The sequence below is a fragment of the Tauraco erythrolophus genome, chromosome 6 (assembly GCF_009769465.1).
Source record: "Tauraco erythrolophus isolate bTauEry1 chromosome 6, bTauEry1.pri, whole genome shotgun sequence".
NCBI lineage: Eukaryota > Metazoa > Chordata > Aves > Musophagiformes > Musophagidae > Tauraco > Tauraco erythrolophus.
Genome location: NC_141470.1, coordinates 40,505,961 through 40,520,161, shown reverse-complemented (window position 1 = coordinate 40,520,161; position 14,201 = coordinate 40,505,961). Strand labels below are relative to the sequence as shown.

The following is a 14,201-nucleotide window of genomic DNA, read 5'->3' as shown; positions in this document are numbered from 1 at the left end:
CATTTATCCAACTGACTTTAAATTCCATTAAGTTCCAATGAGTAGGAGAAAGATTTTGTCTTAGGCATTTTTTATTTATTTTAATTTTCTAGTTATGTTACTTTTGTTGGTTTATTTATTTTTTAACTGTTCAGTCTAAGGCTTGTAAAGGTTGATTTGCTCCTGAACTGCTTTGTTCCCAGACATTGCCATCTTCCCCAACTACCACCAAGTCCTCTCCATCTGATCCCATGACCACCTCCAGAGCCAATCAGGTACAGTATCATCCTACCATCTACACCATACTTTTCACGGGTGACAGCTTGCAAACTGGAGAAAAAGATATGGTGGGTTAAGGATTTACTCGTTCATTCACATATATACACCCATAACCATAGATATCTAACTCTTGTTAGAAATTGGTAAATTGAATGGAAAACATTTTTCTTTTAATTTGTTTTGTTGTCTTTTTTAAATCTCTGATGAAAGCAAAATATCTTGTAAAATACTCTTTTTTTTTTGTTTGTTTGATTTGATTAATAAATAGCAAGGATACATGCTGGTGTGTTTGTAGAGAGTAACTCTTGGTATATGTATGTTTATGTATATATGCACACACGTATTTACTTCCTGGATAATGTATAAATTATAATGGAATCACCCCTAAAGCCCTGCTTAATTAGCTGCATATCAACCTAGGAATGGCAAACAGACTTCTTTATTTATTTGTTTATTTACTTTAAGAAATTTGAAATGAGTTTGTGGACAGTAGCATAGGGGCATTATTTAGATAGTGTATGTAATAAAAAAATAGATTTGAAATGAAAATTTATTGAGGAAGAATGAAGTAAAATTAAGCTTCTAAAAACTTACTAAACTCATCAAAGTAAGTTTAATTCATGTCTTTTTTTTTTAAATGCATAAAATATTCTTTTAGCAGTTATTTAATTACACTCATTCAGTTCTCTTTTAACTGGAAAAAAATATGTCCAGTTCATTATGTCCACAAATCATCATACTGTGTATCTTTTTGCCTTCCCTATGGAAGTTGTTAAAGTTACTTCATACTATGTTTTTTAGAACTGATTCATGCTTAATAAATACCTTATTCATTTTTTAATGTACTGTTAAATTTAATGTACTTTGTGTTCAAATAAGTATTCAGTATATGCTAACAATTTTTGACACACAATCTATTTATTTAAGTTAGCTGAATACTTCTATCAGATCTCACACAAATTAGATCAAATACCAAAAAAATTTTCTTCACAACAAGCTAATTTCTCCTGGAAGTTAACTTTGTTATTAACTACTGATCCTCTGACATTTTGTGAATCGCTTAGAACTTGCTGGCTGTACGAACAAACAATTCAACATACAACAGGAGGCAGGCGTATTAAAGCAATGTATCGTATTTTTGATCAACACATGGCTAATTACTGAAAGGGACATATAATACAGAAAGTAATGAAATTTAGGTAGAAATTGTACAGATAGAAGAGCTACTAAGAAAAATATAAATTACAATATCCCTCACTTCAATTAGAAAGCCTTCTTCGTCAGCCTACTTGCCTGTTCCAGCAACAGTTATTTGACTTCATCATCATTAAATGACAAAGAAAAAATATTTACCAGCAGCTAGGGGTATTTTATGAACACTCTGTTTAGCCTTTATTGTCTCTTTTAGTTATAATATTTTGCATATTTTAATTAGAAGGTTTTAAAAATGTTGAGGGTGCAGATCTTTTTAAAAAGTGTTCTTACAATTTTTCTTTTCTGTATTTTCTTTCCCTTTTTTTTTTTTAAATTATGAGTGTACCTTGATGATTATTATTTGGAGAAAAAGGAAGAGGTGCTTTTATTTACAGGAAATACTATTTGAGCATGCTGTTTAATTAGCATCAGAGAAGTACCTACTTTGCATCTGTTCCATGAATGTTGAATTATCAAAATTATAATGTAGCATGTAAACTTTAAATGACTTTTTAATAGCTAGAAATACTTATTTTTATAGAAAATTGCTCTATGAGAATATTGTCAAGTGACATAGCTGAATATCCAAACTAAGGGAAATGTATCCTTTGTGCCCTGCCTATATCCCACATTACATCTTTAATGCATTTTTAACCTCTGTTCCATTCAGTTTTCATACAAACAATCAAGATCTCTTTTTAAAAGCATTAAAATTTTATATATATAATGAAGAGTAATGAGTTCCTCAAGTGGCTTTTGGAACTGCTTTGATCGTTAACCCTTGAAATTCCTACTGGTTTATAATAATTTTATCCCTCCCAGTATTACATAGTGGTTTCTAGCCATTCCAGCAGGAAGCATGAAGCTCATGATAAGACAATTAAGGCCTTTCTGTTCATTCTAGTGATAAGTGACGTAGCTGGCAATTGTTCCCAGACTGTAGTAGTGATTAGCATTCGGCACCAGTATATCTACAAGTATCTGCACTGCGGCTGTCACACAAAAATAGGTTCCAACGCAGTGATCTCAAACCTGTCAGTAGTCGAGTAAGTACCGAATGAGAGAGTATTAGAGAACAACAACAAATGTTTGTTTTGATATATGGCTGTTACAAGGTGATTCTGGATAGAAAATACCTGTTCAGGTATGAGTTTGCTCACGAGATGTTATATTAGAATAACAGAAAGGAGCTTACTTAGATGGGAGGAAGTCAGGAAGTTTAGTGTTAAGGTGGAAGATAAATTCACAGCACACGCCGTTGTGTGGAGATAGTAACATATCAGGCTTAAGATCATTCAGTTTTCTATAATATTTTAATCCCAACAAGATGATATTTTATATTACAGATTAGTAAGGTGATTAAGCAAGGCTTAAGCAATGCTTAATGCTGGGTTCATGTTGGAGTGAGATTTTTAGACTGCGTTGGAGGACTCCCCATAAGTCATTGCAATTAGAGAACTGTCGAGGATACGTGTTGATGAGCGAACCTGATGGTGTGGTCCTTCCTGCTGAACAAACATGTCAGTTATATTCTCCTGACAGAACTTGCATAGCGGGAAGAACAATTTCTAGGCACGCTTTTTACCACAAGAGGAAAATAGTTCTGCCAACAGAGGTCAGAGGAAGCTGAGCAGGAAATCTGGCTTATATTATGTCTTCCTTTTAGTGACTCACTTTGCCTCCGTTCAGATGAGATCATAACTCCTTTGTATGGAAACTTTGGCTTTTGTTGAATTGTTGTTTTTTGAAAAATCCAACGTGCATTAAACGACTTGTTTTATGATCCTCAAGAAGTGGATATTCTCTAAAATGTCTTATATAGTAGAAGAAAACAGTTCCTTGAGAACTGTTGTGTGTGGTGTTATACTGAATTGCCATGGACACAACAGAATCCTCTGTGCTGGAAGTGGTTTGGTGTTTTTTAGGTCTTTGTTCCAGGAAGATATACATCTCTCAATATTATTGTTGTAAATGTCCTGTTTATTTTTTCAGTAGAACTTCCTTGGGCCTTTGTTCAGATTAAAAATTCATACAGTGCAAACTTCCCAAGGAAGAAAGAACCAAAGAGGCAATAGAATTAGGGACATTGCAAATAAAGGTTTTTTCCCCCTCCTGTCTGCTTATCACTGTAAAAAACTCAATCTTTCTATACTTTTAGAATGAGAGCTTCTGTGTTATCCCCTCATGAACTTTGTCAGCTTTGTAACAGAACACTGACAGACATATAGCTACAGTGGTAAAACTGTTCTGCTGACACCCCCGGAGCTGGCAGAATATAGCTTTACTTTTATTTACCAGAAGGAGGAAATCAATTTCACTTTTCCAAAGTACACTTCAAGTGGGAATTTCATCTCAAAAGTGATGAGTAACAGCATAAAGATCTTATAAAACGTACTTGCTTTTCCTCTGTCGTACCTTGTAAAGGTACAAGTTCTGATACCTAAGTGACATTAGATGGGCAAGTATTTCTGTAATTAAACTGTTTACATATTTTCTTTTCTTTACAATAATTTTTTTTTCTTCTCAACTGCCTGCTTGACTGATGTTACCATTATTTTAGAGGGAGAAAAACTAGTGATATAAACTTAAGCTTTGTATTTCTCCTTTGTCTATTTGGCCTACACCTAAAAATGCAGTTGCAAACCCCTGCATGTTTCCTTCTTCAATCCTCCCTTTTTCCATGAGAGCGATACTGCTGCTGACCTTTACTACTGGCTGTAAGAGAATAAAAGGACAAAACATGCGTTCACACTTACATATGAGTCAGGAGAGTGACTAGTAGGAGTCCTTTCCCCTTCCCTTATAATTTAGATAGGCTTAAGCTCAGTAATGTAATAGGATATATCATCACAAACTTTGTGTCATTAATTTACCATTTAAATATTTTGTTTTTACTTTTTTAAATGCACTACTTTTCTCATGGCTTTTGCATTTTTTACAATTATACCTTCTATTTTGCTTCTTTGGTGTTGCACCTGAAACTCGTATTTTATCATTTAATACAGTAGAATATAAATTTTGTGGAGGGCAGATACATGTAGGATTTGTTCGTTCAGTCCTCAAAGTTTACAGTTTCTCAGAGTATACCTGCATCATCTGGTTGCTGCAATATCTGTAATAAATAATACTTAATAACCTTTTTACATGATGAGACTGAGCCAGTTTTCTTGGTACTGCCTGTACCCAGCAGATACAGCGCAAGCACGTAGCTGTTACAATGTTGGTATTAGGAATTTGTACTTTGGGCTATATTATCTCTTTATTTTATGCAAAATCTATAGCTTGCAATGAAATAGTATATATATAACTAGAGATTGGGATAGAGTATATATATAACTAGATATCTCAAAATTGTAATGAATGATGTAGATGGCCTTTCTCCTTCTTTCTAACTTTAAAGAACAGTCCTGTTCCTGTCTGTAAAATGACTTGCAGAACTATAATCTTTTGGTGCCTGATAGAGAGGTAGAATATGAAAACAGAGGCTGTCTGTAAAGCATACTGACAGCTTTTAAAGGGTTGATGAACTCATATCACTTATTTAATAGGTAATTTCTTGTGGGAAATGGAAGAAGAAATAGAAAAGAAAACTTTGGTTTAGCCTTCTGTTATAATTAGGACATGGAATTTTAAAATATGCATAATACCCAACTTCAAATGATAAAGTTCTTATCAGTAGATTGATCTTGAAGTACATATAGTGAGTTTTAGTAATGATGCCAGGATACCAGACAGCCATCGTAGGCCATAGAGATACTATCTCTATTTGCCTTTGACAATTTGATGTGAGATTTAAGATATTCTGTCTCTCATATTTTAAATGCAATATTCATCTAATTTTAATTCCCTAAGTTTAATGTGGTATTGAGAAAATATGTTTTCTTTTTAGGTCTGTCACAGATTGACTGATGCTGGATGTATTACTTGATCTTTCCAAATCTCAGTACCATGTATTTAAAAGCAAAGTCAACAAAAAGTTATTTAGCATTCTGATAAAGGTGCTGTAGAATTAAAAAACTACTATTATTTTAGTGTGACTGCTCAGAATATTTGCCATGGTAGCTCTCCGTGAGATAAGAATTTGATCTTTTTTTCAACCTGTCAGATTGGTCATTGATAAATACAACCATTTTGTTTACATGCAGAAGATTATATCCCAGTTCCACACACAAAAATAATATGCTGTTTGAAAGAAACTTCATCTAATATACAGTATTTCATGTAGGCTTATCACTAATGAATTTGGTACACAGGATTCTAAAATTATAAATTCATGAAGACTGCGAATATAATGTTATTAATATATTAAACAAATAAATTTTTTTTATTATGGTATCAAATCCTTTTATTCACAAGTAAATGCATGAGAAGGAAGTTAGGTTTGGTGTGGCAGTGGAGTTCAGAACTATATGATTACTGTAAGAACCTCATCATGATGTTCAGGGGAATAGAGTTGAAGAAATAGGTCCTGTATTTTACTCACTTTTTCTGGAAGGTCCCTGAACTGACAGTATGCTTTTTCTGCCTACAGAAAAATTCTTCATATTATTTCTCAACATAGCATAGCTTTTTGGTTAATTCTCAGCAAGGACTTTCATCTTCAGTTTTAATAGTTATTCAACTTCACATTCAGAGTTCTTTTCTTTTAGATCTTACTGTTGCTGTTGTAGACTTACCCAGTAATAATTTTGACTCCTCATTGAACATTGTGCATCATAACAAGGTTAAATAAAAGTGCCAACATCATTAGTTAGGAAAACACTTCTCTTTCTAGTGTGAGAAAGCCCTTACAATTCACATTTGTGGATAATTTTATTGATTGTAAATTCATATCTCTGTAAAGTGACATTTTGTTTCAATTTAATGAAAGGATAGAGTTTCTTTTTTGAATACAAGTTGCCTCTGGCACACTGTGAACAGCATGTAATAAATAATGTTTGAAATAACATATCTAGAAAGAGCTGGGAGAATTATTCGCGTGGTCAAGTGAGAGGACTCCAGTAGAGATTCCAGTGCTTCAGAGGTAACCTTTCCTGCTGCTCTTCAGCTGAAATGCTTCATTTCGGGGCTAAACTCTAAGCAGAATTAACCTGTACTCCATAGCCTAACTGTAGACGTTTTTTTCTGGTTTTCAGGTTAATACATTTCTTTTATTATATTCCTCTTGTTCTTTTACCACTTTTTTCCCAATATTTTGCAGTATCTGAGCTCAGTGCTTTTCTTTGCATTGTCTCCTTAAAATAACTTTTTTTTAGATACTATGAAGATCTTTAAACAACTATTAAAAAAATCAATTTGGATTTTTTTACTCTTTCTTACTGTTTAAATTTTTCCCTTTTGGATAACTATGTAGGTAATTATTTGTGTTCATATTCCTTTATACTGATTACTTGTTTTACTTTTTCTCCTCTTTCCCACCACACAGCAATTTTAGGGTTCACTGTTTATTGTTCCTTTCTTAAACGTAGGGGAAATTTTGTCACAAGCATTCATAAGACATGGGGATAGATGTAGCTTTTCACCGCTAAGTCTCTGAATACTACTGGCATATCATTCATAGGATGTCATGAATGATCTGCCAGTTGCAGTCCTGTAAGTACAAATGTGATTCCATGTTCATGTATCTTGTTTTGATTTTATGCTTGAATTAGAATCAGTTAGCTTCCTATTCCATCCTCTCTTCAGAAAGATACACTTTCTCGGTGTAATGGACAGTATTACTATTCCTTTTCTGTTAAAATGGATAAATGTATTAAATTAATTTCTTCTCAAGCTTTGAACTCTACTTTGTTGTTAGATTTTTTTTTTTGGTATTTTTCCCCCATAGATAAAAATCAGGAGGGGGAAAAAATAAAAAACAAACAAACAAACAACAAACAAATGCATATAAACGTAAACCTTGAAAAAAATACGGGAAGACAAAGGGAAAAACTCATTCTTTTTTTCATGTAAGAAAACAGATTTTAACAAGATATTACATGGTCACCTCTGTTGTGTGTCTGTGAAGACTTAGCCGGTCATTGGTTTTAATCCTTAGTTTAGTAATTATTTCTCAAACTTGTTAAAAGAAGTGAATAAAGTAGAATTTTGGAAAAATATTAAGATTATTTAGAAAACATGTAAATTTTACTGTAGTATGACTTTAATGAAGCCTGCTTTTGATCTCATTAATTTATTTCTAAACCGATGTTATTTCTGTGAACATGCTGAGAATTGGGTGAAGAGTTATCATTACACTTTCCTGTACGCTTACGATTTGTGTGTGGTTTATTCACTTCAAAATATTTTTGAGTGAACATATAAAAAGATAATTTTGGATTGAATTTTTTAATGGAATGGATTTTGCTTTAAACTTGCATGAATATCTTATTCAAGTTGTTTAAGAGTTAAAAGAAAATTTTGCACTGTAATTGAAGATCTTGTTCTTTCAGTTAAGGATATTTGCAGATATGATACGTAGGTTTTGGCATTGGGCCCTGTCCTTGTACTAAGGAAAGGTCCTATCTGCTTATGAAAAAGGATCTTTAAACCCATAAAAACTGGAGAATACACATTCTTCTCTATCAAAATATGGTAAATGTCTTCAAATGTCTTGTGCAAAGGGGTGTCAAATTTTTTCATTTTCTTAGTTCCAACTGTTTTAAGCATACTTCTTTTATCAATACAAAATGAAAATAAATAGCATGTCATAAAGTGCCAGATATCTCCATGTTCAAGTTCCATCCCATGTAAGCTAGAGTGAAAACTGGTAACAGGTAACTCTGTGATCTAACCAAGATTATCTTTGACTTCGAGTCTTTAATACTCAGGTTTAGTGACATACTGTTTCGTTCAGAACTAGTTATTAGGAGAAAAAGGCAACCATATTCTAAGGTATACATGCAAAGAGTCAGTGTGCTCTTTGCTGATTGAATAACCCAGAGAAAACAGAATGTCAGAGCAATTTCCAGAATGCAGATATGGATTACTTTATTGCTTTTTTTTTTTCTGACGCGTACTCTTATCAGTTGCACAAAGATTAGACTCTAAGTTTTCAACTATTCAGAATTTAATTTAGCAGCTCTTAGGGAGTTCAGAATTTATATGATCTGGAGTTGTATGAGAATGTGTAAAGAAACAGAGCTTACTGTCACACCAGGACAGATCCTGTATGGCACAGACAATGAGGTAGAAAAAGCAGTATGATATTTTTCTGACATGTCAGAGGTAAGTTGAGTGAGGCATGGTTATGCTTAGCCCTAGAAGATCCTGCTTTGAGCAAATGATAGTTAATATTTCCTTTGTGTCATCCAAAACATTATCACTTTCTCAAGCTGTTTGTAGGGATAGTGCAACAACACACTGCGCTTTCCTGCAGCCTGTATGCTGAATGCCTTGTCTGCCTTTTGCATGCCTTGAGAAGACATCGAATGATGAGAAGTCATAGGTGTGAGACAAACCCACCAATTAAAGTAAATGTCTGCCTGATTTGAGTGAAAAATGAGAATTCTTTGTACAGAAATCATAGAAAGAAGCCGGTTGACTATAGGGAATTACAGGTGGAAAGTTTTTCCTCTTCCAGAGATAAGGTGCATCTGTTGAGATGTTTGCCTGTAACATAGCATCCCAGACTAAGATACTCAGTCAATACCTTTACCCTGCAGTCAAAACAGTATGTTTGTTGGTTTGGGGTTTGGGTTTTTTTTCCTTCTGAAAATAAATGAGACTCCCCACAAGTAGTAACAGTTGTTCAGAGGCATAGTTTGCAAACAGTGGATCAGTGGGAGGATCGTGGCCATAGACTTTAATAAGTATCCTTAGAAATGCCCAGGAGCTGAGTCCACTGGTCTGTTATGTCCCAGTGATTTACATTTGATTCTTTGTAGTTTGTAGCCTTGAAAAGCATTTGTCTGGGGGTACAAAGTGACTGCTGTCTTTTTGGCCTTCTGTTTCCCTCTGCTTCTCAAATGGCACCTCAGCAAATGCAGCCTTAGTGATTAGAGTCTTTCTGAACTCTTTTTTTTTTTTTTCATCACATTATTCAGCAATAATAAAATTCTACATGACATATTATTCATTCAGTTGAACTTGGCACCTGTGATTTGGTTGGGGTTAGAAAAGCATGTTTTAAATTTCTATTTCTTTAATGTTTCTATTTCTTTTAATGTTTCTGTCTACAGTTTGGCAGTTCTTGCAATGTAAATTCTTCTTTAATGTTTCTAGTAACCTCATACATGATCTACATGCTTCTCAGCTTTTTATGGTTATTTTTATTGTTCACTTAACCAAAGCATAAATGCAGTAAAAATATTTTGATCCACTTTATTCTCTTAATAGTAATTGTAATAATTGTGATAATAAATTAACAGATGCCCCCTACCCATGAGATACTTAAATGTAGTTTCCATGTAAGCTCTTCTAAAGTGTTACTGCTTTATGGAATAAAACTGGTTTATGATGTAGATTAAACTGTGATTAATGATCTTTAGTAAAGAGTACTGAAGCAAAATACAATTCCTTCAGATCTTCTACAGACCGGTGCTCATGTATAATTAAGTGATGTTTGAAAAAAGAAACCAAGTCAAAAGATAAGCAGAACTTTGCAGAATATTTATTGATCATAATGTATTTAAAATGTTTAGTAAAATAACTGTAAATATTGTCTATAAAAAGTATTATCACATTCAATTTTAGAAACAGAAGCAAATAACACATAGCTGTTTGTTAAGGACGTTTCACAGGTTATATTTCACCAGTATTTGAGCATTTAAGAGGCTGCTTTAGATAAATTCCTGCTTTAATTACGTCAAAAGTAATTAGATAATTAATGCTACACTTTACATTAACATTTACAGTAAAGACTGATTGACTGTAAACAATGTGTATGTATACACTGAGGGTTGTCTTTACTGCGTGCAGTTTCTAAGTAAATTGCAGTTTATGCCTAAATTACATTAATAGGAACATATGTGAACAAGGATAATAAAAGGAGAAGAATACAGCTTTGATGGGATAAAACTTATGTTTTGAACTCTGAATTTAAGAATTTAATTTAGAAATTACTGATGCAAATAATTTGTGCATATTTTACTATAAAAATATTTTTGAATATAAAGATACCTTTTTGCTAAGTTTATTTTTATTAAGGAATCTAGTTACAAACTATGAGCCGTAAAATGCCTTAACTACAAAAGTTATTATTATAGCAGATTTTTCATAAATGTAATTATATTCCATAGCCTATGTACTATTCAGTACTTGTTGTTCAAAACAAAATGGAATTACTTAAATATAAAATGGTAACGACAGAAGTTAACTGAATACATGGCTTGTGAAACACAAATTTTTTATTATATTACTAATTATCCTATTTACACTGCTACTACAGAAAGCCTTTCTTTTTGACCTCTCTGAATTTTATTTTGATGATAGGAAACACAAATCAATAAAAGTGAAAGAAAAGAGTATAAACTTGTCAATTTGAATGTCAGTGGGCTCAGCAGAATTAGTTCTTTTTAACACCACTAAGAGCATTTTGAGCATTTTGTAATTTTAAAATTAATAAAAGAGTATTTTTATTTTAAATATAACTTATTTTTACTGTTGAAATAGTAAAACAAAACTCATTGTAAGCAATAATATTGCATAACAATATTAATAAAAACTATAATTCAGATTGTATACAGTTTTATGTACACTTTCTGAGATAATAGTACATTATAATGCATTTATTGAGCTCTATCTAAAAAGAGTCTTTACTGTAACAAAGTTCACAGTGAGCATTTGTTAAATAAAAAAAGGGACAAATGTTTTATGAAATCAAATCTGGTTAGTAAATCTGTTGATTTCTTCATGTTTATCTCATTTTGAGACAGCTCTTTCGTATTTTTATTTTTACATTTTTCAGTATCTTTTCTCTCAAAATAGAAATAAGTTGTAATCCATTGAAGCTGAAGAATATGTATATAGTGTGTGTGGGAGTTGAGATCAGGGCAGTAGTTGGATTCAAATTCTTTTTCAGTGTATCTTTAAAAAGAGAGATTTAAATCCAACTTATGAGGATGCTCACTCCAAATTTATTCTTGGAAAGGTATTTTTCCAAGTTAGTGCATGTGTAGAATTACACATATATAATATAGGTATAAAAATGTATGATGTATATGTGTAGATACAGCCATGTATAACATTTGTGCCCCACAGCCTTAGTTTGCATAAGGACATGTTTTTTCCATGTGGACGTTTATATCGGCTCAGTATCTACCCAAAATTATTGATATGTGCAAGTTATCTATATTCAAGCATTACTCATGCCTAGCTGTTTTAATGCTTAAATAAATCTTAAAAGTTGCTTTTTTTTTTTTGGTTATTGTTGCTTATTTATAGGTAGTTTTTCTTAATGAAATTTGGCTCCATGGGTTCCCATTGAATGAGAAATATATGCCAGAGTACAGATGTATGGCAACAATATGTTTTGCAAATATGTGGTTTAATAATAAATATATACATTTTTCCTCACTGAGCTAAATTTGGTATGATCTAAATCCAGGATCTTCACATTTCACAAGAAAGATGCAGTTGTACCTTCTATTGTCTCTTGTAATTATAGGTTTCTTGATAAGCTAGGTTGACTTTCCTAACTGGCTTGTATTAGCACTTCTCAATCTTTTTGTTTCTGTTTACTCAAGTAATTGCTAATTTCTGTTGTTGCCTCCACTTATTCCAATGTTCTTTTTCTCTTCCAGTGGAAGTTACTATTCCTTGGTGGCTATCTTGTTTAAAAATGTATAACTACAAGTTTACAAAAGGGTAAACCAGGAAGTAGAGATATATATAAATTAAACATATGCATCTAGATTAACTTGGGTGAATGTTAAGTTCTAAGCTAGCCACTTAACTTGGTTGTGGTTATTGATATATTCCTGGGATCAACAACTTGGTATTGCCTTGTTCTGTTCTCTGATCTTTGTCAGAGACAGAATGTCAGGTTCTGAGAGGAAGGTTTTGAATTGCCATGTCAGAAGACTTTGTTAGCATTGGAGGGCTATGGAGTCCTGTAGTAGTGCTTATTAAGTTTGAAGACACCCACCCATTAGTGAAACTGCATCCTTTTTTTTAATAAAAGTTTCTGGTTACTATTATTTTTTATGACCTAGAGAGATATGGTTATTTAAATGTTTAACTGTCCTTTGCTTCCTTTCTCATTTGAAAACAGTTCTCAAATGACATCTATGAGATAGCCTCCCTGAGAATTTCATTGAAAAGTTCTTGCTATGCAAAAATCTTTTTTTATAGCTAAACAACAGAGAAAGGATTAAGCCTCTGCAGATACTCGTCTTTTGCAAAGCCAGGGGTGAAAAGTAGCCATAGTCCTTGATACTATTAATCTAAATAGTTTATCTAGATAGACAGATGCATAAGCCAAATTTTGTGCTGTTTTTCACCATTCTTATAGTAAAAAACTATGCAAAGCTGTATAGAACAATATGTAGGTCAGGACATGAATAAATATGCACTTATTTTTATTATTTTATTTTATGGCCATGAAAGCTCAAAGGTGTTCATTTTGACACAGTACATTCATCTTCTGTCATCTTTATTGGTTGTTCTTTACCATATTTGTTACAGTTACAAATGTAGCAAGTAATTTATCATTCCACTGTGTTTACTTTATGCGTATTGGTTGATGACATTATAAGCTTCATCTTTAACTTAGAATTTTGAGATCTGTGAGTAAAGAGCATGTGCAAAACGTGCCAAAGGTCAAGATACACCATTAAAAATGCCCTGTTCTATCTTTTCTTGTCTCTATGTGTGTAATTAAATATATAGACTGAATATAAAAGATATCTCTCAGTTAAAAGATCTATTATTTAAATTACTTAATATTGTTAAGAGCAGAAATTTGATTTCAAAGAATGGTTGGAGAATCCCTTGAAATAATTCTGGAACAGGGTAGTTTTATAGTTCCATGATCTTGTAACATGGAGAGCTTTCATTTGGTTTTGTGTATAAGCATACTCATGTCTGGCATGATTGCAGCTATGAGGTTCTAAGACAGGCTGGTGTTGGGGGGAAGGGATGACTCCATTCATTGTGTCTGTATAGAGTAAGAATATGTACGTCTTCCGTATGGACTCATTTGCTTTTGGTTTTCCTTATTGTTTTTAGAATCAGATGAATTGCTTCTGTGCTCTCTGAGCTGGTGCTGTTGACTAGTTACTAAATACGCAGTAGGACTATTTCTCCTTAAAAGTAATCAAGTATTATAGAGTCACATGTAGAGGTATATAGTATAATACAGAAGTGTGTGTGTATATATATAGAAGTATATATAGTAGTGATATATTCAGGTGGTTTTGGATTTACTTCAGGTATTTAAATTTCTCTAAGCTTTTGCATCAAATCTTACATCAGTGGGAATGGTAAGATGGTAAGAAGGACTTCCCTTTTCTTGTTATCTTTTTTTTTTCTTTCCCTTTTTAAATTGTATGCCTAGCTAGATGTCATGAGTGTTTAAAATCTTCCTTCTTTTAAAAACTATTAGCTCTACCATCTTATTGTGTGTTTATTTCTAAAGAAAAACTGATGTTTAATAAATCAAGGAAAGAACTCATGAGAATATTTTTATTTATATTGCTCTTAGGAAAACATTTTGTCATTACAGTTAGGTGCCTAGACCTAGCAAGGTACCTTCCACTCTTCTTTCATTTTAAAATAGTTTATATAATGGACTTTGATGAAAAGGAGTAAGTTTTTACACAGAGTAATTA

At 32.6% G+C, this 14,201-nt stretch overlaps 1 protein-coding gene across 2 annotated transcripts in view; it reads left to right on the top strand.

The window, feature by feature from the left end:
- The window catches only part of NOVA1 (NOVA alternative splicing regulator 1), a 154,174-nt gene that overhangs the window by 126,372 nt on the left and 13,601 nt on the right, over positions 1-14,201 (top strand). Inside the window, exon 4 of one of the 2 annotated variants that reach the window (XM_086613523.1) lies at positions 183-254. The exons of the other annotated variant lie outside the window; for it this stretch is intronic. Coding sequence (XP_086469649.1) covers positions 183-254 — 72 coding nt within the window. The remainder of the gene's footprint in view (positions 1-182; positions 255-14,201) is intronic. 2 annotated transcript variants of the gene reach the window in all.